Source organism: Acinonyx jubatus, chromosome E4, assembly GCF_027475565.1.
Source record: "Acinonyx jubatus isolate Ajub_Pintada_27869175 chromosome E4, VMU_Ajub_asm_v1.0, whole genome shotgun sequence".
In the NCBI taxonomy this organism is placed as follows: Eukaryota; Metazoa; Chordata; class Mammalia; order Carnivora; family Felidae; genus Acinonyx; species Acinonyx jubatus.
This window is the reverse complement of record NC_069395.1, coordinates 3,543,394-3,570,589: the sequence shown is the minus strand read 5'-3', so window position 1 is coordinate 3,570,589 and position 27,196 is coordinate 3,543,394. Positions and strand designations below refer to the sequence as shown.

The window sequence follows — 27,196 nt, the reverse complement described above, 5'->3', positions numbered from 1 at the left end:
CTGCCCCCATCTGCTTCAGGGCTCATCTGCCAAGCCTCTGTCCTGTCACACCACAGAAGATGCAGGGACCAGCTTTACTGACTCTGGGGCTGACTGCACCTGTCCAGAAGCAACAGGTAACCAGCCCCACAAACATCCAAAGAAAGAGCAGATGAATGGATGCAGAGGTCAGGCAAGCAAGGAGCTAGGCAAACCTCCATGAGAAAGTTTTGCCTCATCCAGGTTAGAGGTGCGGGATCCTCCATTCATTTCCTATGGCTTCCAGATCCCTCACACTCCTGAAAATCTCTGCATTTTCTCCAGTTGTTCCATTGGCTTACCATCTGAAAAAAGAAGTGTAGCCACGCAAACATCTCATATTGAGTCCACTGCTGTTTGAATCATACCCAAATGTTTATGGTTATGGAGTTGATGCCCGAGAAGGCCATTTAAAATGTTCACGAGTATAAGGAATGTTACTCAGTTCCATTAAAGTGACATGCTAGGGCTCTGTGGATGTGTTGGAAAGGACAGGAAACTGTGTCTGGAAACGGGGAATCCTGAGAGCAGAGGCTGACGGGAGGACAGGTGGGGACCTGTCTCGTATGTTTGGAGAGTAGTCCTCTCCTTACCCTACAGCAGGACCAAAGCTGTAGCTACCATATTCCGTCCAGAGCTTCCCAGCCCAAGTTCAAATGATGCTTAGAAACTATTGTTTGAATTTGACTGCTCGAGCACAGATGAGCCAATACAAACCTCTGTGTTTGCCCAATCGAGTCCCTCCGGCCGTACCAGTGGACAGTCACTTAGACCCAGGGGGCGTGTGCGGGACGGTGACTCAGTCTGCTGCCGTATCTCCGTGGCCAGATTTTCTGGGTATATCCTATCCCTGCTCCACAATTTCCTAGATCTGTGATCTTGAAGGAAAAAAAAAATCTCTCATCTCTCTGTGCCATCTATCAATGGGGACAAAGATGCTTGCACTCACTGGGACTGTTGGGGGGACTAAGCCAGCACACGGAAGGTTCTCAATGCCTTGCACATCCTATCAGTTTTGTTATATCTTGTCTACGAGTCATGTGGACACAGACTGAGACAGGAATTACGATTCCAGACGGAACTCAGCTTTTGATTCACCAAATTCTTTACTAAGTGAGTTATGGTTATTCAATCTGTGATAATCCAGTGAATTTCAAGGAAAACAGAAGAAAGAATTTTCTCTAAAAACGGGAGATGGCTGTGTGCAGGGCCCTGGCCGATGGTTTGTGTGACTCCCTAGGGGGGCCACTGGGGACCAGGCAGGTGCCAGTCTGGCTCCACGTATATAGCACCGAGGAGGTGGTGGGGGGTGGTGGTGGGGGGGCGGGGGTAGCCAGGAGTCCAGACAGTGATGCTGCTATGAAGAGCCAGTGGGGTTGTCCCAGTGATGTCTGCATGGTTTTAAGCCCACAGACCTCTGGGATCACCAATGTGTTTTAAAATAATAAGTATGTTTCACACTGTGGGCAGATCCTTCTCACACAGATCATGTCTTTGATTGTCACACGGTCTAGCAAAGTCAGGATGGCAGATGTCACCAGCAGGAGATACCAGCATCCCTGTTGGATAGACCAGAAAACAGGTTGAGCCTTCTACCTCCGAAACAGAGAAGCATCAATTTCCCAAGCTCCTAAACTATTACTTTATTTATCTACTAACTCGTTCAATAGAGATTTAGTTGTATCTTTTATGTGCCAAGTACTGAACTTAATGAGGGTAGAGAAACCAGTGAGAGTTTCTGCTCTTGAGGAAGGAGAATCCAGGTAAATGCAAAACGAGCCCAATCTGTTAGTAGGTCTGGTCATAGATTTGTAGTCTCAATAGGAGAAGTGAGGGACTTCTGGACAAAGTCTTCACAGAATAACTGATGTGAATGGTGTCTACTCATGTGCAAAAGACCAGAGGTAGAACACACAGGTGTCTTAAAGGGCTCTGGCTTACCTGGAGGGGGTGACAGGTGCTGGATGAGGGAGGGGACATAGAAGGGATCAGAGGAGCAAAGGGAAGATGAATGTACAACATCACCCAGTTCTGAGGAGATCGATGGGTAACGAGCTAATCTTGGTTCTAAGGGGAAATGCAATGGAATCCTCCTAGAGATCTTCCTCATTAGTTATTTTCTGGAAGCTCTGCTCTCAAGTGAGAAGGGCGTGTTTAAAGAACTTATCGCTGTGAACGCTGACATTTCGGGCTCATCTGTCCCATTCTGTCTTCATGGTAGAATGCTGCCCTGACCTCATGAAAACATGGAGATAGCAGCAGAGGAGGACAGTTGTTCCAAGACTCACCACGGGGACAAGACATAGCCCAGAAGTCAGAGGAAAAGGGGTGGGGAGGTCAGGGAACAAACGACGCAGGAGATCAGTGCACACAGCACACGGGTAACTCAGAGCTACCTGAGAAAGCTGAGTGTCCAGAGTCAGAAGCCGTCAATGTAGAACAGCCTCCTTGGAATGGAAAGGCAGGTTTGGAGCAGGGAACAGAAAGGTGGGGTCCTGCAGGGATGAGGGGCCAGAGTTGCTCTGGCTGCAGGAGAAAGTCCTTGGCAACAGCAGGCCGGTCTATGGAGCAAAGAGCATTTTGTTTCCATCCTGGAAACCAGGATGATGGAAGGGATATTGAGGAGTGGGCAGGAGCTAGGGTCTGGGCACCTCTGGGGGCAAGAGGCACAACTTGCGGGCTTGCGTTGGAACCAGCAGACAGCTTAGGGCTGCAGAGCAAGTCTGGCCTCAAACATACTTAAAACCAGTGTATTTTTCAGCCTGCCCCCCGCTCTGCACCCCGTTTCTAACCGCTTCTTTCCCAGGACCCTCAGGTGCTGCAGCTAGAAAGAACTCTAGTTTGTATTCAGTATGTGTACGTTACAAAATACGTATCCAAACGGAGTAGGTGATTCAAGATCATACAGACCAAGGCTGGAACTCAGTCCACTGATATTTTAGGGCTCTAGGCACCGCCCTGTCTACTGAGAAGAGAGGGTGAGGACAGTTTCCTTTTCAGACTCTCTGTCATTGCTCAGTATAGGGCAGCATCTAATGCCCTTGACTTGGCTCTCGGGCATTTCCAGCCACCCCCTTTGAGTTTTCCCCGTCCTCTATTACATTTAGCCCCGGGGCTGCTGCCCTTCCTTCCTGTCCTGCTCCCCTCCCCTCCTCTCCCCCCTACTTGCTGCCTAGTCCTCTGCAAACTTGCTCTCAGAAAAGTCTCTGACGCATGAAGTCCACTTCCCAAACCCAGGTTTATGTCCGGGAGGGTACAAAAAGGCTTTCCAAGATCCAAGTTGGAATCGTTCGTTCTAAAGGGATCAGTCCCTGGTCCTCCACTGTCTTATCAGATCTTTTTAGAATTAGTCCACTAGTCAAAGTGGACTCTCCCTTTCCCACTCTCCTTTTCAAACCCTCTGTGCAAGGTGAGGCATGGCCCACTCACTGTGCCAAAGTGCCGCACAGGGAAGTTAGTGCAGGTGCCAGTGTCCCCGCGGGGAGACGGAGCGACCGGTCCTGGGCCACACGGCCTTTTCAAAGTCTGCCATTTCCAGCCTGTTCCTTTCAGCACAACTGAATGCACACTGACTGAGTTGTCAGCTAATAGATCAATAAAAATCATCTCAATGAGAGATGACTGTGCAATTTCTGGCACATAACTAGTAGAAAGTGCACATAATTTAGCGTTATTGCTACAACAAAGCAGCTTCCATTCCCCGAGCTGCGGTGTGTCAGTGCCATTTATTTCTGGGAACTAGCTTCCTCAGTGTTTATCTCTCCCAAATAAAAATAGGAAACAGTGGATGCTGAAACCACTCTCATTCTGATGATAAGTAGTCTTCACGGATGCACACAAGAATTGAGAACAAGGGCAGTACATGTTATTAAACCATCCGCAAAAAAAAACCAACATTGTAAAATTTGTCACGTATTTTTATTGCTTTGGTGAAATGTATGCTGATTACCGAATAAAATCTAATAGAAAGTCTTTTCAAAACACAGCCTCAAAAGTACAGGAAACCCCAAAACATGCAGATAGATACAGAGAAGTCAGTAAAAGGCTTGTAATTATAAAAATTATTACAATACTTTGAATTATGAGTTCAGTGAGACAATGTAAAATGTCCATAGTTTAAAGACACATGTGCTTATATAATTTTTGAAACAGGTATTGGTGGGTATCATAGCACCAATATTTAGATTTCACTGAACATATAAAAGAGTGACATAGGAATTTCATTTAAAACGTCAGTACTCACACGCAGTGAAAATTAGATTCCAGGCAACTATTTAAATGCATGACCAAAAGTACATGTCAAGTTTACACTATGCAAGCTAATGTATTGTTATTTTATTTTATTTATTTCGTTTTATTTTATTTATTTTATTATTTTATTTTATTTTATTTATTTTATTTATTTCATTTTATTTTATTTTATTTTATTTTTATTTTATTTATTTTATTATTTTATTTTATTTATTTTATTATTTTGTTTATTTTATTTTATTGTTTTATTAATTTTATTTTATCGATTTTATTTTATTAATTTTATTTTATTTATGTTATTATTTTATTCCATTGTACTTCATTTTATTTTGTTTTATTTATTTTATGTTATTATTTTATTTATTTCATTTTATTTTATTTATTTAATTTTAATTTTATTTCTTTTATTTTATTCCTTTTATTATTTTGTTTATTTTATTTTATTGTTTTATTAATTTTATTTTATTAATTTTATTTTATTAATTTTATTATTTTATTTATTCCATTGTATTTCATTTTATTTTATTTTATTTATTTTATGTTATTATTTTATTTATTTCATTTTATTTTATTTTATTTTTTAATTTAATTTATTTTATTATTTTATTTATTTCATTTTATTTATTTTATTTTATTTTATTATTTTATTTTATTTATTTCATTTTATTTCATTTTGGGTTTTTTGTGTGTGTGGTTGGGAATGGCTTTCTCGTTCTTCCTGTTCGTTTTTCAGGTGGTCGTGTGGACAGAGACGATGGGAAATTGGAGCAGAGGCCACATAGCAGAGTTTGTGTTGGTGGGCTTCCCTACCTCTCCGCCCCTCCAGTGCCTCCTCTTTGTCCTCTTCCTGGCAATTTACCTGTTGACCTTGTTGGAGAACGCACTCATCGTTTCCACAGTCTGGCTCACGCCAAGCCTTCACCGCCCGATGTACTTTTTCCTTGGCCATCTCTCCTTCCTGGAGCTGTGGTACATCAATGTCACAGTTCCCCGGCTTTTGGGAGCATTTCTTACCCAGGAGCGTAGAGTCTCCTACGTAGGCTGCATGACTCAGCTCTACTTCTTTGTTGCCCTAGCCTGCACCGAATGTGTCCTGCTGGCAGTCATGGCCTATGACCGCTACCTGGCCATCTGTGAGCCCCTCCGTTACCCTAGTCTCATGCCATCCAGCCTGGCCATTCGCCTTGCTGTTTCCTCTTGGGGTAGCGGCTTCTTGAGCTCCATGATGAAGCTTCTTTTCATTTCCCGGCTGTCCTACTGTGGACCCAACGTCATCAACCACTTTTTCTGCGATATCTCCCCACTGCTCAACCTCACCTGCTCTGACAAAGAGCAAGCAGAACTAGTAGACTTCCTCTTGGCCCTGGTGATGATTCTGCTCCCTCTCTTGGCCGTGGTTTCATCATATGCTGCCATAATGGCTGCCATCCTCAGGATTCCGACTGCCCAGGGACGTCGCAAAGCCTTCTCCACCTGTGCCTCTCACCTGGCAGTGGTTGTTATCTACTACTCCTCCACCCTCTTCACCTATGCACGGCCCCAGGCCATGTACACCTTCGACCATAACAAGGTCATCTCTGTGCTCTATACAGTCATTGTACCGTTCCTCAATCCAGCCATCTACTGCCTGAGGAACAAGGAGGTGAAGGATGCTCTCAGGAAGTCAGTCCTGGGCAGATGCCACTATCCGAGGGACGTCCCAGATTGATGTGCAGCAGAACCTAGGAGGCAGGAAGAAACAAGGTGGCAATAATACCACCTGAAAGAATCATAGAAATAGGCTCAAAGGGAACATACATATCAGTTAGTACACAGTTTGGCTGAATAGTGTCTGGGAATCTCCCGATACAAACAAAAATTTGTGAACCATTGATCTTGTATAGGGTTTCCATACTAAGTTTGAACTGGCTGCAGAAGAGTCTCCTGGGGGCTGTTAAAATGCAAATTCCCTGAAAAGAAAATCTGTAGAGGGTCCGATAGGGCATGTCTAGGTTGCAACTCGGCCATGCATCACTTTCAACTTCCTAGGAACTCTTGTTTCATAGCCAGTTTGAAGTTCCCAACTCTTGATCAAAGTAGAAGAAAGGGGATTTACTGGTGGATATGTCAAAGTGATGTGGGCTGTATTGCAGCAATGTCAGAGATCAAAATTCTCCAACCCTGCTCCCAATAAGAAATCACCAAAGTACCATGATATCCCAAGAACTGAAAGTCATGTCACCTACCTAAACAATATTCTGTGCCTCTCCCAGTCTTCCACCCACTGCAAGTCAAGGAAGAGGAAAACGTAGTGCTGGTATTCACCTATGTGTGCACCAAAGAACATGGCTAAATATTCATCTGAATCTCCCTTCTTTGACTCCAGTGGGTTACCAAGCTGGTTGACCTAATGAGGGTTGATTCAGTAGTAAGTGAAATGCCTTAGAAAGCATTTCTATCGATTGGTCCCAGAATCTTCGCCAGCACTATGGGCAGCTTCTATTTTAATTAGTTGGTGCCTGGGTTATACCAGTTGTGAAATATTTTAAGTTTTGTTTCTGGGGCAAATGATGCAAGAACAGAAAATGCCTTTTTTTCCTTAAACCCACGTTAGTTAACATACACTGTAGTATTGGTTTCAGGAGTAGAATTTAATGACTCATCATGTACATACAACACCCCGTGCTCATCCCAACAAGTGCCCTCCTTAATGCCCATCACCCATTTAGCCCATGCCTCCCACCCACCTCCCCTCCGGCAACCCTCAGTTTGTTCTCTGTATTTAAGAGTCTCTTATGGTTTGCCTCCCTCTCTGTTTTTGGAGACAAAATAAAAGAATGAGAGGTGGGATGCAGGTATCTCTAGAATGAGTGAGATGTCTCAGATTCAAAGGCTGAATTATAGACATTCTTCCAAGTTCCTCTGAGTTCTGGGAACTTGCTTGAATTGCTTAGGGAGATTTTCACAGCCCGAATTAAGGTTACTTTCTGCACATTTGAACCGTGTTCTGTGTTTCTTTAGTTGTAGGATTTTGTAGAAACATAATAAAGAAAGTGCTGTTGAACAAATACTCAGAAACAAACTGTCACGACCGGTGCATTAGCTTATTCTGAACTAGGCTTTGGGGAAGAAACAAAAATGATTTTGTATTAAAGAAAACTACTGGGTCAATAATCATTTTAGGGTTTCCAGGGAGTAAAAGGAAACAACAGCAACAACAAAAAGAGCCAAGGCATTTGACACTTTTAAAAGTATAAGTTGCTTGATGTTTATAAAATGTCTAAATAGTCTTTTAAAGAACCGTCTCTGAGACTGTCTCTGTTTACCCTCCCCTCAGTGTATTCTCTTTTCCTTTCCTGGAGTTATGGAAGGCATGGCCTTTTACTGTAAGAATTCTGCTCCCCGAGCCAAGAAATTTCACTAGTTTCACTCTAGTGAGTCCCTGTTGTAATGAAAACATTTTCACCTACCTCATGTGCTTGCTGTGAACATTACATAAACGATGTCTGTGTGAGTAAAGTGTTAAAATCTTTTCTCTTGAAAGGTCAATTTTGCTGTGGATGCACTTCCTTTTCCTCCCCAGCTTTATCGAAGTATAGCAGATGGATAAAACTCTAAGGTACATAAAGTGTACCACGCGGCGATCTGAGACGCGTATGAACATACACCGTGAAAGCGTTCACCTTTGGTTAACTCTCCAGCTCCGGACTCTTGGAAGCCTGATAAATGTTATTAGGCAACACTGCTTGGGGTACAAACGGCCCCTGATGAGTAAAAGTCCTCTGGACCGGAGAATAATGCAAGTATTCTAAGTATCTGGGGAGAAGTCACAGCTTCAGGCTACTTTTGTGACTTGGCACGCCTTTTGCTGGGAGCCCTGGAAGCCAAGGATGCCAGGGACCTGTTAGAAGAGATGATGGCTCTTTGGGACTTCAGGGGTCCAAGTCGAGGGGGACCCTGTGCCCTTGTGTGTGAATCTCATGTCCTCACTCCTGCCCTGTGACTTTGAATCCCAGAGACCAGCTCCTTGTCTGTTTTCAGCACCCCTTCCACAGACAAGAAATTCCCGATGCTGCCGTGCTGGGATGTTGTGGCTCTGTCCTATATTTCTCCAGGGGAAACTGATGCCAAGTGTGTCCTTTGGGGGGGTGTGGGTTGGATTATTTGGTGATTCCTAAGATCTTTGGGCATATAATAGCTAATCACATAAATAGTCAATAAATGCGAAGCCCCGTCTGTATTATCATTTTGTCAAAAATAATATGACTATGGGCTTCTAACCAATGTGCCTGTTCTACTAACCACGCCTCAAACTCACGCTTATGCAAACTGAGATTGGAGGACTGACCGGGTTCCCTAGAATGTACGTGGAAAGCTGGGCTCTGATCACCCTTCGTAATCATGTGGAGAAGGTGCTATGTTAACCAGAAAGTTTAGCGTTTCCACTGATCCGACCTAAAACTATTACAGCACGCCAGCATGCCATTGGGTAGACTCAGTGAGGTTCACGCTCCTTTTAAAAATGATCAGGATGGGGGCATCTGGGTGGCTTAGTCAGTTGACCGACTGACTCTTGATTTGGGGTCAGATCATGATCTCATTGTGAGTTCAAGCCCCATGTCGGGCTCTGGGCTGACAGCACAGAGCCTGCTTGGAATTCATTCTCTCTCTGTCTCTCTCTCTGTCTCTCTCTCTCTCTCTGTCTCTCTCTCTCTCCTCTTTCTCTCTCTCAAAATAAATAAAAAATAAACATTAAAAAATTTTTAAATGATCAGAATGTATCTTAACTCTTTTTTTGGATGTTAACATAGAACATAAATGTCCTCCTGGGATTTTAGTCTTGGATTTTGGGCTTGATACTGACCCTCTGGGTATCTACATACTACCGAGGGAGGAGCTAGAGAATGTCAGCTGGTACAAATGCCACCATTAGGGCCCTTGTCATATCACACTCTTTCCCAGTGGGGGCAGTAGCCCTCCTAATTTGTTTTTCCCCTCGTGTGAGAGGTTCCCACAGTGTGTTCATTGGCGTAGATAGCTCACTTTCTTTGCTGTGACAGCCCATCTTTTTCAAGCTGAAAATATGCCCAGCCCCGGCAGTAAATCCACATCTCTGTGTCACATGTTTGATTCGTCAGCTTTTCTTGTATCTGGCTGGGAGTGGTCGTATATCTCGTTTTTGTCCAATAAACGTAAGTAGAAGTCTGCTGGAGAGGATCTCCTTTTCAGAGAAAGATGTAGCTGGCACTGGTGCTTCCGCTTTCCTTCTGTTGAACTTGGCTTTGATGCCTGGAGCTCCAGCAGCCGTCCATGAGGTAACAGACATGAGGAAGGAAGTTCAGCACTGAGGCCGGAGGCACAGAAATGCATAAAAATCGTGGGTCTTCGATAGCATGCTTGAGAAGTTGAACCAACACGAGCAAATACCTACATCCATGTTTATTTTTTATCAAATGATAAAAATTAATTCCCATTTGTTGGAGGCCCTGTAATTTGTGCTTCCTTCTTATTTTCAACCTAATATGCCTGATGTAATACATTTACCTAACTTTTGCCTTGCATCGTTTTAGAATTTTTGAACGGATTTTAGTTTTAGGGTCTCTTAAGTTTGTCAAATGAAATCTATTTTTGTACGTTGCCAGAGAAAGATCAGGAGCCACCTACCCCCTCCTGCCAAAGCTCCTATTTTGCCATTCTGGGAAACGAAAGAGTCACTATGCCTTTAAAGCTGTAATTCACAGGTTAGCCAGAGAGAGGCTGGTTATTTCTCAGACGCTACACCTGCAATTCAAATAGCTCCTGCAAGTCAGTCTTGTATTCTCGTATTTTGTCATACTTTATTTTGTTTCATTTATTTATTTTTTTTAGGTTATGAACATGTACTCAGTGGAGCCAACTTTTCACCAGAGAGGCATAACAGAAGGGAAGTAAGGAAGGAGCATGTGTTCAAGTCAATTACGATTCTTTAAATACAATTAATTCGTTTTAAAACAGGGGTGCCATTCGTCACAATTAACTAAGAAGGTCCTTGCATTTAAAAAGGAAACATAAATTATGTGATTTTTTTATTCATAAAACGCCACATGGAAAGCACAAAATGTGATTATCTGCCTCAAATTTTTAAATAACTTGAGAGGAAATGGGAAACACACAATTTTCAGAAATAATTATAAAATACAAAGAAAAATGTGAGTTTCCCCGGTAACTTTAACTTCTACATTTAAAAATTCCTCTATTTCTCCTTACCCAAGCTAAGTGTGTATTGATCCGGAATATTTTTCCAGACTCAGACATATCACAATTTGTAAGCTCTGCCCTTTTTCTCACTCAGCTCAGAGCTGTAGTCTCTGCCCGTTTGTTCAATAAGATCCTTAAATTTACTGTGTTCTTTTCTTCCGTGACAAGAAATAGTCAAGGGTGAACTTAGAATTCCATTTTTGCTTTAAGCGCTCAGCGTTTTAACTACTGCTTTTTTCCTTTGTACCAAGGAATGATTGCAAACAGTTATCACCAAAAAAAGATGGTATTTTGTTTTACTAACTTCTGGGTTACCATCATACCAAAGGTAATGTTACCATCGCCTTTTAAAGATGAGGAGTGCGGTACTTAGAGAGACTTGGGAATTTATTTGCCTCACAGAGCTACCCAGGAACAATAAAAACTCATGTTTTTCTTTTTTTTTTTTTTCTTGAATATATTTGACATATAACATTGTCAAATTGATAGCAATTTATTTATCAGATTTAAGGTGTACAATGTGTTACTTTGACACGTTTATGCATGGTAATATAATTGTCTTTGTAGCTGTGTTGATCACATTACATACCTACAGAGCCATATTGCTGTCTATATTCATCATACAGTGCATTGAAAACTATGGCTTTTTTGTTTTCCGTTCCAAGTGTATATCCTTAAACACCCTCAGTTCTATTTCTTGATTCTCCACTCCTTGGTAACAACCATTTTGTAATCTGCCTTTTATGACTTGGACTTTTTTTTAAGATTCCACATATAAGTGCTTGTCTTTCTCTGCCTCCTCTCACTTAGCATAAGGTACTCAAGGTCCATCCATGTTTTCTCAAATGGCAGGATTCCCTCCTTTCTCATAGCTGAGTCCCGCTGTGTATACCCACCTCCTCTTTCTTACCTGCTCATCCATTGATGGGCATTCGGGCTGTTTTTGTGTCTTGACTCCTGTGAATAATGCTGTCATGAACACGAGGGTATATATCTCTTTGAAATACATGTATCTTTTGTATCTACTGAGTTACTGACACATGAGAGTCGTGTAGATGTATACAGCTGATACTTGTGTGCACAACATCTAAGGGTGTTTGGGGTTTGTATATGGGTGTGTGCACATGCTTAGGTCCCCGAATAAGAGTGGGTAAATGCCATTCTGATTTTCTGCTGAATGACTTTGGTTATAGCGCTCTCTTCCCCCAGAGGATCTTATTATTTGTGAGACCATTCCTCAGAAAGAGAAGAGCCCGCACACACACACTTTTCCCTCACCTTCCTCTGCCCCAGAGTCTGGCAGGGAGGAAAGCAGTGTGCTCCAAGCCTAAGGTCCCTCTTGTGTCATTTACCTTGCCAGCTCTTCCCTTAGTATTCCCCTGGGGTCCCCTTGGGCCCTGGAAAGGCCAAATACATTCCTGAGGGCAGTATCTGTGGGGAGGTACCCTGTAGGTGGGAGTTGGTACCTGCCCCTCCAGTAGCTTGGAGACAGGCAGAGAACAAATAGCTCATTCTGTGCCCGTCTTCAAGCTGAGCAGAGACACAACCAGTCTGGCCCAACACCTCTTCGAGCTTAAGGACACCGCCTTCCTCCTCTTGGTCTACATGACCTCTCCTCTTTCCTCGGTTCAAGGTGGCCATGCCTGACAAGGCTGGGAGAAGAGCCATAAGTTACGTCACTGAGACGACGGTGGGTTGAAAAGACTCTCAGGTATTTCCAGGGGATGGTTGAACATCGTTTTCATTTAAATCACTGATTCTTGGGAGCTTTCATTTTATTGATATTTTAAAATAGTTTGTCTTCTTTGAGCTTACTATGGGAAGTGTAGCTACAGGGCACAGTTGAGGAGTGAACTTAGGACATATATAGATTAATTTCACTCCAAAATATTTCATTTTGAGAGAGAGAGAGAGAGAGAGAGAGAAGCAGAGGAGGGGAAGAGAAAGAGGGAGAGGAAGAACCCCAAGCAGGCTCCATGCTGTCAGTGCAGAGCCTGATGTGACGCTGGGACCCACAAACCGTGAGATGGTGACCTGAGCTGAAGTCAAACACTTAACTTACTGAGCCACCCAGGCGCCCTCCTAATTCTTAGTCTTAAATTCCATGGGCCACATTGATTTCCAGCTTCAGGTCTGAAGCATGCCTTCTGAGAAGGACAGTGTCTGTTGCTGAAATCCTGAAAATATATTGCATTGTCGCAGTGCTGGGGGGCACTGAGGAGGAGGGGGACATATTCCAGGAAGAAAGGACTTCTGGGTGTGATTCCCTCCTTACATATTTCTGGAATATAAAAACGCACGAGGGAATGAACCCAAGGACACAGCTGTGGAGACTGGTGTCCTGTTACTGTGAAGGAAGTGCCTCCCAAATGGAAATGCTACCCCCCCTCCTCCAGTAGCTGAAGACATGTCGATTTCATGTGTCCATTGGCAGGGGCAGAGGTGCTGAGGAAAAGCCCGGCTGGAGGGGGTATCTAAGCTGTTCATGAATGGGTTTCAGGTTGGTTGGACTTTCAGACTCAGAGAAGAGAGGAAAGCTGCTGAGGGAGCTTGGGGCTCACAGACCTTGCCTTTTTTTCACGTTCCACCAACCCCCCACTGCCTCCTGAATCTTAGGCCACGGCACACAGGGACCTTGCATTGGGTGTGTGTGTGTGTGTGTGTGTGTGTGTGTGTAGCTTAAAGGCTGAGTTCCAAAAAACAAACAAAATTGTTTGTCGAATTGGCATTATTAGACCTTATTTGCTTTTTTGTTTATCTGCGTCTGTGTTCTTCTCTAACATGGATATCTAAGAGGTGGCTGTTCTGCCTTCCTTTAGGGTCCTAGACTGAGGTCCGAGCAGCAAGAGGGAAGTGGATGGGGTGGGCGGCCATTTTCAAGCTGTCACCCTAGGACCATTTCCTCAGGAAAAGCAGAGAGCCTCCCCCGGCTGCACCCCTATGTCCTATGCATGGGCAAGGCTGTTGGGAAAAGGAGAGTAAGGGGGACAGGCTCTGGAGAAATGCAAAAGGGAGGAATCAAGCCGTAGGTCACAAAGAAAGTCTGGGAAGGGTAAGGTACTCAGCATGGGAGGTTCAGAGTGATTCTCAGACGGCTGGTTGGAGACTGTACCCTGCGTGGGAATGCAGAAGGCTCAGTGATGGCAGAAGGCATCTGGGTCCTCCATTTTCTCTGGTATTATTTTCAAGCAACTTGTGCCTCCTTTACTCTAATACCCCTGGAAAGGTCCTACAGTCCCCTCTTTTCTGATTAACAATGGCTGTTGTTTAATGGTGCCTGGGTGGCTCGGTTGGCTGAGTGTCTGACTCTAGATTTCAGCTTAGGTCATGGTCCCAGGGTCATGGAATCGAGTCTCACATTGAGCTCTTTACTGGGTGTGGAGTCTGCTTGAGATTCTCTGTCCCTCTTCCCCTCTCCCTGCTCATGCTTGTTCTCTCTCTTTCTCTCTAAAATAATAATAATAATAATATTTAATAATAATAATAATAATAATACACAATGGCTGTTGTTTCCACCATGTAGATCTGTGTTGACTTTGTTGGCAGGGTTTTGGGAGAATTTAGCAGTGTATCCTCGAAAGGTCACAGCAAATGTCCATAGGAATTTAATTTAAAATCTAAAGTTCATTAGATGTTTACAGATGTGGTGAAATTATATTATATCCACCTTAGAAATAAAAGAACTGACATTCTGAACATTAAGTAGTAAGCTCACTTAGGTGGAGTTAGACAAAAGTGGGATTTGATGTACTTTTCCTAAACTCCTAATCCAGCACTCCATACAATGGATCGGATCAAAGAAAACATTATCTTTTAGATTACCCATTTGATTTTGTTCTCCAAGAAGCTGGCAAACATTCATATCATGTTTGCTATTAACCCTGTGTGTTTGCTCAAATATTGCTTCATTCAAGATTTACAACCTTGTTAAATAGGAAACAAACACACAAACAGAAGAATTCTTTCCATAGAGATAAGTGGAGTCAGAAGACTTCCCTGGAAGTTATGCCAATTATGCCTGGGGCGGGGACCCCGCGGTGAATACCTGCTTTTCCAGCGTCTTTACATACATAGCAGATGGGATTTCTTGCTTATGGTGAAGGGGTGATAGGAAGGCCATCCTCCTATGACCAACAGGGATATACTGGAAAGGCACAGAGTTAATTTGGAGTCAGAAGTTTCCAATTTCACTTGTGTGTACCTTGGATGAGTTCTCTCTCTTGGCTTAAGTTGACAAAAATTAAAATATAAGCTCCCCAAAATACATGATGGCCCAAAAGCTCTGGTTCTGATCATAATTTAGGACGAAGTAAGGTATAAAGGCAGGAGAACTTCTCTTGTGATGACTTTGCTGCTGGGGGGTTCTATCACTGGTGGTTGGCTCGTGCTCAGGAAGTGGAAAAATCTGATTCTGTCTGTGCCCACAGCCAGTTATGATCACCAAAGTTCTGGAAGCAGGTAACCACACAGCAACCATACATTTCATTCTTCTGGGATTTCCAACACGGCCAGCCTTCCAGCTTTTCCTCTTCTTCGTGTTCCTGGCAACCTACCTACTGACTCTGCTGGAGAACGCTCTCATCATCCTGGCCATTCGCGGTGACAGACAACTGCACAAGCCCATGTACTTCTTTCTGAGCCACCTCTCCTTCCTGGAGATGTGGTATGTCACTGTCATCAGCCCCAAGATGCTGGTGGACTTCCTCAGCCATGACAAGACCATTTCCTTCAATGGCTGCATGACTCAACTTTACTTCTTTGTGACTTTTGTCTGCGCAGAGTACCTCCTCCTCGCTGTTATGGCCTTTGACCGCCACGTAGCCATTTGTAATCCACTACGCTACCCAGTTATCGTGACCAACCAGCTCTGTAGTACCCTGGCGGGGGGATGCTGGCTCTGTGGACTCACAACTGCCACGATTAAGATGGTTTTCATAGCCCAACTCCACTACTGTGGCAAACCTCACATCAACCATTATTTCTGCGATATTTCTCCGCTCCTCAGCATCCCCTGCGAAGACTCCTCGCAGGCGGAGCGAGTAGACTTCTTTCTGGCCCTCGTGGTTATTGCCGTCCCCCTTTGTGCGGTGGTGGTGTCTTATGCCACCATTGTCAGTGCCATCCTTAGGATCCCTTCTTCACAAGGCCGCCAAAAGGCGTTTTCCACCTGTGCCTCTCACCTGACTGTTGTAATTCTCTTCTATTCCACAACCCTTTTCACCTATGCCCGCCCCAAGCTCATGTACACCTACAGTTCCAACAAAGTGGTATCTGTGCTCTACACGGTCATCATCCCCCTCCTCAACCCCATCATCTACTGTCTGAGGAACCAGGAAGTAAAGGCAGCCCTCAAGAAGACCATACTGTGCAAAGGAAGTCGTTCCAGAGGGGATGTGGCTTTGAGCAATTAAACACTTATAGACTCCCTTCAGGCCTGAGTCAGGAAGTGATGGTTCCACATCCACACCCCACACTCTGGCCTTTGCTTATCTATCCACATCCAGTACTTTAACCCTGTTCCCCTGTGTGTGCGTGTGTGCGTGTGTAGACGCAAACGTGGCTAAAGAACCATATTCGCAAGCGGCAGCCTCTACCTCTAGCTCAGCAGACCAGTTTTAGACATTTCCCCAAACTTCCTTGAAACGAGGGCAGATTTTTCTCTCCCACTAAGATACAAACCCCACGAGAGGACAGATGCGTCTGTCACACAGTAGGTGCTTACTACATACTGTTGAAAGGATCGCTGAATAAATACATTGAGTGAAAACACTGAAGATGAAGAGGGGAATTGTGAATACGTGTTGATGGCCTCTGTTCCACCTGCTCATTGTCATTTCTTTTTCTTCCTCACTTTTCTCTGTTCTTTCCTCTTACAGACTCATAGATGTGCTCGCTCTCTGCCCTCCTCCTTCCCGTCCTCCTTCCCTCCTCACTTCCTCTCCCCACCCCCTATTTTTCCACAGAGACGCTGGCATGCGTTCACCCAAATAAAGTCACCACCTCATCTTACCTGACTCGTTTGCTGATTCAAGAGCACAAAGCCAATGAGCGGCCCAAGCTTTGTGAAAACCTCAGCAAAACTTTAGGAGGCATACCTTGTGTTTTCAAGATGTTGAGCATTAAAAACCAAAAGCTTTTCTGTATTTCCGGAGCACAGATTTTAGTAGCAATTACTTTTCACTTCTTATTTTACGGTTAGCTTTTTTAAAATCAGCTTTGTGGGGCACCTGGGTGGCTCAGTCGGTTGAGCGACCGGCTTCGGCTCAGGTCATGATCTCAGGGTTGGTGAGCTCAAGCCCCGCATCGGGCTCTGTGCTGACAGCTCAGAGCCTGGAGCCTGCTTCGGATTCTGTGTCTCCCTGTCTCTCTCCCCTTCCCCCACTCATGCTCTGTCTCTCTCTGCCTCAGAAATAAATAAACATTAAAAAAATTAAAAATAAAATAAAATCAGTTTTGTAAAGCATAATTTCATTCAATAAATTTCACCTTTTTATTTTTATTTTTTATTTTTTCTTAAAGTTTATTTACCCAATAGAGAGAGGGAGGGAGACAGAGAGAGAGAGAGAGAGAGAGAGAATGCAGGAGGGATACAGAGAGAGGGAGAGAGAGAAAATCCCAAGCAGGCTCCACACCATCAGCACAGAGCCTGATGCAGGGCTTGAACCCTCGAACCTGAGATCATGTATGAGATCATGAGATCTTATGACCTGAGATCATGACCTGAGCCAAAACCAAGTGTCAGACACTTAACTGACTGAGTCACTCCTAAATTAGGCACCCCTAAATGTCACCTTTTTAAATGGTACTGAATTTTGGAAAAATGGGCAAGTTGTCAAACAACAACAATCACTAGATAGAACATTTCCGTCATCCCCCAAAGTTTTCTTGCACCTTTTTTCATTAAATCTCCTGCTCATACCCCCAGACCTAGCTACTGGGGAGTGGTATGCTTTTTGTCACTTTCGCTTTGCCTTTTCTAGAAATTCACATAAATAGAATCATACAATCTGTGGTCTTTTATGTCAGGCTCACTTATCATAATGCCTTTAAGTTTCTCAAAAAATTTTTTTCATTGAAGTATAATTAACATACAGTTTTAGATCAGTTTTTTTTCCATTATATTGCATTTATTTTTTTTAATATGAAAATTATTGTCAAATTGATCTCCATACAACACCCAGTGCTCATCCCAAAAGGTGCCCTCCTCAATACCCATCACCCACCCTCCCCTCCCTCCCACCCCCCATCAACCCTCAGTTTGTTCTCAGTTTTTAAGAGTCTCTTAGGCTTTTAAATCCGTTTCAAGTGTACAATAGACTCAACAATTCTATGCATTACTCAGTGCTCATCATGATAAGCGGACTCTTTGTTTTAAGCCTTTTTTTTTAAGTTTTATCTATTTATTTTGAGAGAGAGAGAGAGAGAAGAGGAGGAGCAGAGAGAGAGGGAGACAGAGAATCCCAAGCAGGTTCCAGGCTCGGCACAGAGCTCAACGTGGGGCCATGGGTCGTGACCATGACCTGAGATGAAATCATGAGTTGGATGGGTAACCAACCGAGCCACTCAGGCCCCCCTGATAGGTGGACTCTTAATCCCCTATATCTGTGTCCCCCAAACTCCCACCCATCTCCTCTCTGGCACACACACACCAGTATGCTCTCTAGATTTAAGAGCATTTTTGCTTGTTTGTCTCTGTTTGTTTGTTCACTTGTTTCGTCTCTTAAGTTCCACGTACAAGTGAAATCATATGGTATTTGTCTCTCTCTCTGTCGGACTTAGTTCATTTCGAGGTATTGCCTCCAGGGCCAACCAGGCTGTTACCAGTCCCACCCACCAACGACAGCCTCTCAGCGCGGTATTCCCACAGGGGCAATGAGGACAGTCACCCATCTGACTGCTGACCCCACCCAGCTACAAGCCCACAGATGCCCTGAAGATCCTTGCATATTGTCACACGTATGGGTTACATGGAACGACTGAGTGCTGTCCAGACAGAGCACAGTTTGTTTTTCTAGGCACCGGTCGACAGACATTTAGGCCCTTTCTAGTTTGGAACGCTACTGTTATCAATAAAACTACTGTGAATATTTAACATAAGTTTTGTTGTGATGGTAGACTTTATAATTTCTCTTCAGGAGATGAGGGTTGTTACGGTATCGTTACCGGGTAATATGACATGTTTCTGCTTAAGTTTATGCAAAGATGATCCAATTTCCCAAAGTGGCCCAACTATTCTACATTCTGCAAGCAATGTATGAGAATTCCAGTCGTTTACAACATCATCAGTGGTTGGTAATGTCAAAGTTCCCACGTGGTCATTCATTCCACCAATGGTCATTCCCATTGGTCATTCCCAATGCTTTAACTTGCATTGTCTTAACGTTGAGCACCTTTTCATTTACTTAGTTGCAATTTTGAAAACTTCATGCTGGAGTGCCTGGGTGGCTCAGTCAGTTAAGCCTCCAACTTCAGCTCAGGTCATGATCCCATGATTTGTGGGTTCGAGCCCCATGTCGGGCTGTACGCTGAGAGCTCAGAGCCCGGATCCTGCTTTGGATTCTGTGTCTCCCTCTCTCTCTCTGCCCCTTCCCCTGCTTGCTTTCTGTCTCTCTCTCTCTCAAAAATAAATAAACATTAAAAATAATTTTTAAACTTCTTTGTGCAAGTGTCTAATCACGCATTTCCCCCCATTTTTAAACTAAGTTTTTTCTCTTGTCATTATCAACTTTTAAGAATGTTTCGTATACTCAGATGCAATTATTTGTCAGTTATACAATTTGCTAATATGTTCTCCCACTTGGAGGAGGGTCTTTTGAAAAGCCATTTAATTTTTCATAGTTTTGGAGGCTAGAAATCCCAGATCAACATCCCAGCCAGTTCAGGTCCTGGTGAGGACTCTTGGCTTGCAGATGAGCACCTACTCACCATGTGAGGAGAGAGGGAGAGAGAGAGAGAGAGAGAGAGAGAGAGCACACAACCACCTTCAGCCTTAATGACCTACATAAAGGTCCGGTCTCCAGATACAGCCACCTCAGGGGGTGAGACTCCAATGTGAGTTTGAGGGACCAGAAACATTGAGTCCATAAGAAAGAGTATGTAGAATTGACATCACTTTCCCCTTAAACATTTGATAAAATCCACCAATGAACTAATCGGGACTAGGGAAGTTTATTTGTGAGAAGTTATTAACTATACAACCTATGTTTTTTAATAGATATAGGAACAATCAGGTTATTGGTTTATTCTCTTTTTTTATTGGCTTATTCTCGAGTGAGCTTTGAAAGGATGTCTTTCAAGTAACATGCCCTTTGATTTGTCAAATTTGTTAGCATAACGTTGTTCATGGTATTCCCTGAAATGTCCACAGTATATGTAAGGAGGTACTTATTTATTGTTTAATATTTGGGTAACTTGTGTCTTCTTTCTTTTAACCTGTTCCATCTCCCTAGAGATTTACCAATTTCATTTTTTAAAAATCAATAAAATTGCTGGAGTCTGTTGGTCTTGGGTTCTTTTTCTCTTTACTATTTTATTGTGTGAGGAAAATATATAATATCCTTTCTTCTGCTTACATTTGATTTATTATAATCTGTTCTTTCTCTTGTTTCTTAAGACAAAAGTTGAGCCTACAGACTTGAGTCTCTCTTGTACTGTAAGCATTTAATGCTATAAATGTTCCCTTGAATACTGATCTAGCTGTATCCCCCAAATAATTTTGATACATCATGTTTTCACTTTATTCAGTTTATTTTATTTTTTTTTAATTTTTTTTTAACGTTTATTTATTTTTGAGACAGAGCATGAACGGGGGAGGGGCAGAGAGAGGGAGACACAGAATCTGAAACAGGCTCCAGGCTCTGAGCCATCAGCCCAGAGCCCGACGCAGGGCTCGAACTCACAGACCACGAGATCGTGACCTGAGCTGAAGTCAGACGCTCAACCGACTGAGCCACCCAGGCGCCCCTCACTTTATTCAGTTTAAACTAACTCTAATTTCCTTTTTGATTCCCCGCCCCACCTTTGGCCTACCAGCTATTTAGAAGTGTGTAATTTTAAGTGTTAATCATCTGGTCTGTTCTAGATATCTCTTCATCCTTGTTTTCTTGTTTAACTTAATTTTAATCAATGAACATCCTTACATATTAATTAAATCTTACAAAATATTCTGAGACTTGTTTATGGTCATGCACGTGATCTATCTTGCACACTTGAAAAGAATATGTCGTCTGTTCAGGCGTACGATTTCCAACACATATCAGTTAGATCATATTGGTTAACAGTATCTTTAAAATCTTCCACGTTTTAATTTTGTCCTTATACTGTACATTTTGTAGATATAGATATGGCACATCCCTATCCTTCTATATCTTTATTTTAGGTCCTCTTGTTCTTCCAGTTACCAAGACTAAAGTATTGAACACCTCAACTATCACAATGGATTCATCTATTTCTTGTTAATTTTCATCAGTGTTTTACTTAATAAATTTCCAATTTTGTAATTATATGCATATACATTTGGGATTTTTATGGGTTTTTTTTCTGAATTGAACACTTAACTATTCTGAAATGTCACCCTTTATCTCAAGGAATGTTCCTTGTTCTAACACTAACTGCAGCTGATATTAATAGGGTCACTATAGCTTTTATTTCATTTGGGTGTCCTGGTATATATTTTTCCTGTCTTTTTACCTTCAACCTACCTGTGGCTCATAACTAAAGTAAGTACTTTACAGACTGTGTATAAGTAGATATATTTTATCCAGTTGGATAATCCCTGGTCTTAAATTCTTATCCCATTTTTACTGCCTTTTTAAATTAATTGAGTACATTCTAACAGTTCCGTTTTGTCTCACTTTGGCTTACAAGTGTTTGTTTCGGGGCAAGTTTCTGTGATAATGGAAACGTTATATCTGTGCTGCCCAAGACAGGGGACACAAGAACATGAGGTTATCAAACATTACGATGTGATCACTGGGGCAGGAAAATAGAACTTTTAATTGTATTGAATCTTAATTGAATTAAAAATTCAATATCCACATGGAGCTAAGAGCTCCATGTATTTTAATGTTTTTTATTTATTTTTGAGAGACAGAGAGAGACAGAGCCTGAGTAGGGGAGGGGCAGAGAGAGAGAGGGAGACACAGAATCCAAAGCAGGCTCCAGGCTCTGAGCTGTCCGCACAGAGCCCGACCCCCGGCTCGAACTCACAGAGTATGAGATCATGACCTGAGCTGAAGTCAGACGCTTAACCGACTGAACCACCCAGGCGCCCCTAAAAGCTGTCTTATTGATAGCACAGCTCTAGGCACATAATATACATCTCTAACTTATCAGTGTCATTATTCTAATAATATTATGTGATGACATGTATACTGAAAAGCTCCTTAATCCATTCTTTGTACTACATTACCATATATCTTACCTCTCTTATTCTAAAATCTACAATTCACTGATATTACTTTTTTGCTTTAAGCAACTATATTTCAGGGAGACTAAAAAGTAAAGGAAAATAAACTTTACCCATATACTTAGCATTTTATTTTCCTATCTAAACTTTGTGAGGATCCAAATTTTTATCTGGTAACCTTTTTTTTTTTTTTATGCCTGAAGCTGTATCTTTAATATTTATTTATGGTGCAGGTATGCTAATGATACATTTTCACAGCTTTGACAGTCTGGACGAGGCTTTCTTCACCTTCGTTTCTGAAGATCGTTCCCCTGGGTGAAGAGCCTGAGCTGACAGATTTTCCACGTGTTCCATTATGGTCTAATTTCCAGAATTTCCAGTAAGTCATCTGTTCTTAACTGGGTTGCTCTGTAGGTAATGTTCCTTTCTTTCCTCACTATTTTTACGGGTTTTATCGTTGATTTGCAACAACTGGATTCCTATATACTTTTTGGTGTGATTTTCTTTTTCATTCTGCTCGAGAGGTGTTGAGCTTGGGTCTATGAGTTTATAGTGTTACCGATTTAGAAAAGTCCCAGCCTTTACTTCATCAAATATTATTCTGACGCCCTTCTCTCTCCTCCTCCTGGGACCTCAGCTGCATGGGTGTTTGACAGCCTGAGAGTTTCCCACACATCATCACCGAGTCCCTGGGTTCTTGTCTTCAGTTTTACTTCTGCGTGTGCTGTGGGAGGGACAGCTCCTATTGCTTTGTGGTCAAGGTGACTGAATTTTCTTCCAAACGGTCTGCAGTTCATGCTACGCACTGTATTTTTTTCACTCTAGACGGTATGTATTTTCATCATTGTAATTTATAATTTGTCTGTTTTACGTGTTCCATGCAGGTCCTCATGATGCTCATTATTTTCCTCTACCTTCTCGATCATATAGAATACATTTATAATGACCATTTCAATGTCCTTTCCTGCAAATCCTCTCATCTCTGACATTTCTGGATCTGTGTCTACTGGACAGTTTTTCTCCTGCGTCTCTGAATGCCCAGTACCTTTGAACCGGATGTCAGAAACTCTAGATTTTATGATTTCTGCTGCTAGATTTTGTTGCATGAAGTGTGACTGTATCCCTTTTTGCTGGGATGGTGGTTCCTTTATTTATTTTTCTCATCTTCACAGTTTTGATTTGAAGTCGTGTATAAGATCACTTCATTCCTGCATCTTCTCAATGGTTTCTTCCTTGTCTTTTCCCTTTTCCATTCCTACTTGGTGAGACTGGGCTTCCCATTCAAGGATCCTTCTCCGTTTTTGTCCAGTTTTAGTCTAGTGACGGCCACCTCGCCACGTGGTATTTGCGGTCGCTTACTGCACTCGCTTTTCAAATCAGTTCGATGTCCTCACGCTGGGTTTCAAGGGTCTTAGGGTGCGGAAAGGAGCTGTCATCCCCCCGCTGGGTGACCGCATCGTCCTGAGCGCAAGTGCGCCAGGTGCCTGCACCTGCCGCGGGACGCGCGCCCCGAGGGGGCGCCCGGGGACCTGCGCCCCGAGGGGGCGCCCGGCATCTTTCCCGAATTTTCTCTCTTAGGTGCACAAGTCAGCTCTGTGCCACAGGCTTGCTGGGATCCCTTCGTGCACGGCAGAGCCCTCTGTGCCCAACCCTGTCCTCGGTGTCTGGCAAACGGCCTCACGGTCCTGGGGCCCCGGTCGTGCCTCCTGAACCCCAAGGCACCGGAGGGCCCTCTGCGGTTTCTCTCGTTTGAAAGGTTTAGTAACAGAACCTCTCACTTCTAGTACTTAAGATTTCAAAGCATATTTTTGTCTCACTTTCATCATGATCGCAGAGTAACGTCCACCGTGAGCGTTCTGTAAAATTATTTAACTTCAACTGCTTAACCCCCAAACCCAGATGTGAGAATAACACGGCGCCCAGGGCAGGTGGGTCAGAGATCCTGCTTTGCTCCCCACGTGCAGCATTTTTAAAAACCAAATTAGGCTTTCCCTTGGGGGCCTGTGATTGGGGTCCGGGTTCTGCGTTTCACACTCTGGACACTGTGTCCGGTCACACGGAGGCGAAATCGTTCACTCCTCCACTCTCGGGGGACGTTACACTGCCTGTGGCCCGATGTCTGAAAACTGCAGTTCAACGTGTTTTTTCCAGTATTTAGTTTGTTACGGTGGGGTCCAAGCCACTTTATGTTAACCCCTCTTGGTAGGAGCAAGACTTATTTCCCTCATTGATATTCATTAAGTTACTCAACATCATATGTATCTATCTATATCTACATGTATATATATGTAGATATATATGTACACATATATGTAGATATATGTGTACACATATATGTAGATATATATGCACACATATATGTAGATATATGTGTACACATATATGTAGATATATGTGTACACATATATGTAGATATATGTGTACACATATATGTAGATATATATGTACATATAGATAGATATGATGTTGAGTAACTTAATGAATATATATATTCATATGAATATATGTGTGTGTGTGTGTGTGTGTGTGTGTGTGTGTAGGTATACATACACATGATATTTTCATTTACAAATGTGTAGGAAGGGAATCACCCCTTCTCTACGTGAGGAGTTTGGGGCACTAAGTGCAGATTTAACATTTGGAAAGCAGGAATGATGTTCCTTTCACCTCTGTATCTTTCCCCACATAGCAGGTGCTTAGTAAGTAGGTGAGGAAAGAGTACGTCACCGGGGCGCCTGGGTGGTTCAGGGGGTTAAGCATCTGACTCTTGATTTCGGCTCAGGTGGTGATCTCGCAGTTCATGGGATCCAGTCCCGGATCAGGCTCTGTGCGACAGTGTGGAGCCTGCTTCGGATTGTCTCTCTCTCTCTGCCCCTCCCCTGCTCTCTCTGTCTCTCTCAAAATAAATAAATAGACTTAAAAAAAAAAAAAGAGTAAATCATGGATGGAGTCTGAAAGCTGGTGTGTTAATTTACTGCATTGATATCACTCAATTGACTCCTTCCCTCCTTTTCCAAGATCTTTCCTAAGGCCACTTTTCCTGCCTAAAACTTCACAAATCGAGGGGAAGGGAACAGGTCTTTTCTGGGATCAGCTGTCTGAGTTCCTTCCAAACTGCTCCAGTGCTCTCCACGTTTTGAAGGGCGTGTGTGCTTTGGCATAACTACGCTGAAAGCATCCAATCTGCAAAACCTTCAACACAGTCTTATTTTGTGTCTATTCACATAATGTCAGTTCCTCGATCCCTGTTGTCCAACATGGGTGGGGGGAAGCCCTGATTACATAGAGAGGGATACTGGAGCACCAAATAGGGAACAAAGAGAACACAGGGAATATGAAAAGGAAGTATGTTTGAGAACACTGAAGGGGGTGCCTTGTGCTGTAACAGGAATGAAAAAAGGTATTGGAATAATTGTGGGGTGAGGACATGTGTAAAGCCGGTGACAAGAGGAACAGGGAGATTCAATCTGCTACCTGGTGTTTTTCCCAAAGTATGATGCAATGTCCTGGGGCAGCAAGATGTTTGGCAGGACTGAGAGAGAGGGCTGAGGAGGAGAGCAGTTAATGGATGTTTTAATTAGAAGTGAGCATATGTACAACAGCTTCTGCGGAGACTAGGTTGACTTTTTTTTTCATTAAAAAATGTAAAAATTTTACCAAGTAGTTTTGGGCATTCATTTGAAGATGTCGATTATCACTTTATTGTAATAATCTGATTTATTACATAATTTTCTCCAGCAACATTTAACTGCAAAGGTAATGATGATGAAGTCAGTTAAATAGCTAGATTTTTAAGATATTCCTCTCCTTTTTTATTATATAAACTAACATTTAAAAACGACAAGTGTCTCTAGTGAAACTCTGAGGAGAATAATCAGGTGAGATCGCTTGAAGTTCTGACTGTAGAATTAGGAAAAAAAGTCTGATGAGCATAGAGAATCTTGTAGGGAAGAGCCGGTCTTCCACATCATCTCTGGATCTAGAAACTCTACCCTCTGCACCTTTTATGCCCTCTTAATCTAAAAAAAAAAAATCTATGCTGAATTAATATAAATCCTAGTGGGGTTTTGTTAAAATGGATAAGAAAGGGAAGTCCTGACGATAAAGCAAACACCACAAGCTTAAGGGCAGTTATAAATAGCATCAATATTATTGGGGCATCGTTGCCATGACAGTGACTTGTAAGAGGGATGTGGTGGGGATATGAGAGACCGGACAGGGAACAAAACTGTGACCACCTGTCTCTGTGACCATAGAGGGGACTTTTCAAGAACCTTAAAAGACTTCCTGATCTCACTTCAGAAAGTCATGTCCAATTTCCCTCAGGCTTCTGCTTCTACCAGCTGACTTTATAAGATTGCCCAAGCCCTGTTGCAACAGAGGAAACTTGTACCGCGTCCCAAATCATCTCGCCTGCCTGCCCACCAATCTGGCATTCTTTCCCAGAGTGTACTTTGAGAAAGGGAAGAACTATTCCTCTTTAGGACTCACAGATGTTGGAGGAGATCCCCGTGGAGCAGAAGTCAAGTGTGAGGGCTCCTACATGGGACTTCTGGAGATCAAGCAAATGATTCTGTTCTGTGGAGCACCCAGGACGAAGATGGGAAATATCTGAGCATGTGAACCATCACGGCGGGCACTTGGCCGCCATTTGTATCTAATCACAGATACATTGGGCATAAATCAGTACTGGAATCCATGCAGCCACTGTTAATTGTGTTTCTACACAATACATATACTCTTTAGCCTTCAAATGCAGAAGAAGGAACAGAACGGAGTTATAAGAGAGATAACCAGTAGGCTTGATGTTATAAAGGATGAAAAGAACTGGATATTCTGGCCTAAAGTCAAAGGCAGAGATTTAAGGGGGAAAATATGAAATACGAGCTTGCCTTAATGAATAATACAACTAAACCAAACTAACCAAAATAGTCTTCGCAAGGATAGGACTGGGGATAATACAACATAAAACCCCTTAACCTAAAGGACATATGAGTCCAGGAAGAGCACATATGTGACAGAAATTACCAGGAAGTGAGAGGGGAAAAAAATCTACACTGTATTAATATAAAATTGACTTCCAGAACAAGGCAGATGACTATACTCCCACCTGGAATGGTACACCCATTTCCTGGTGACCCATTTGAAGAATACTGTTGACAAAATGGGGAATACCTTGAGAATAACCCAGAGAATGATGACCAGGATTTTGAGGGGTCTGTAACCTGTGATTTGCCATGAAGGTCAAAAGAGTCACCCGCTGAGTTAAAGGTGCTGCAAAGGAAACACGTGCTATCGTCTTCA

General features: G+C 42.9%; 2 protein-coding genes across 2 annotated transcripts; both read left to right on the top strand.

The window, feature by feature from the left end:
- Positions 1–5,023: 5,023 nt before the first annotated feature.
- On the top strand, positions 5,024–5,977 carry LOC106987140 (olfactory receptor 6P1). The gene has a single exon (XM_015085383.1). It carries the CDS (start codon positions 5,024–5,026, stop codon positions 5,975–5,977), a length of 954 nt encoding a protein of 317 aa, XP_014940869.1.
- Positions 5,978–14,847: 8,870 nt separating this feature from the next.
- On the top strand, positions 14,848–15,896 carry LOC106987144 (olfactory receptor 6Y1). The gene has a single exon (XM_015085386.3). It carries the CDS (start codon positions 14,919–14,921, stop codon positions 15,894–15,896), a length of 978 nt encoding a protein of 325 aa, XP_014940872.2. The 5' UTR covers positions 14,848–14,918.
- Positions 15,897–27,196: the final 11,300 nt, after the last annotated feature.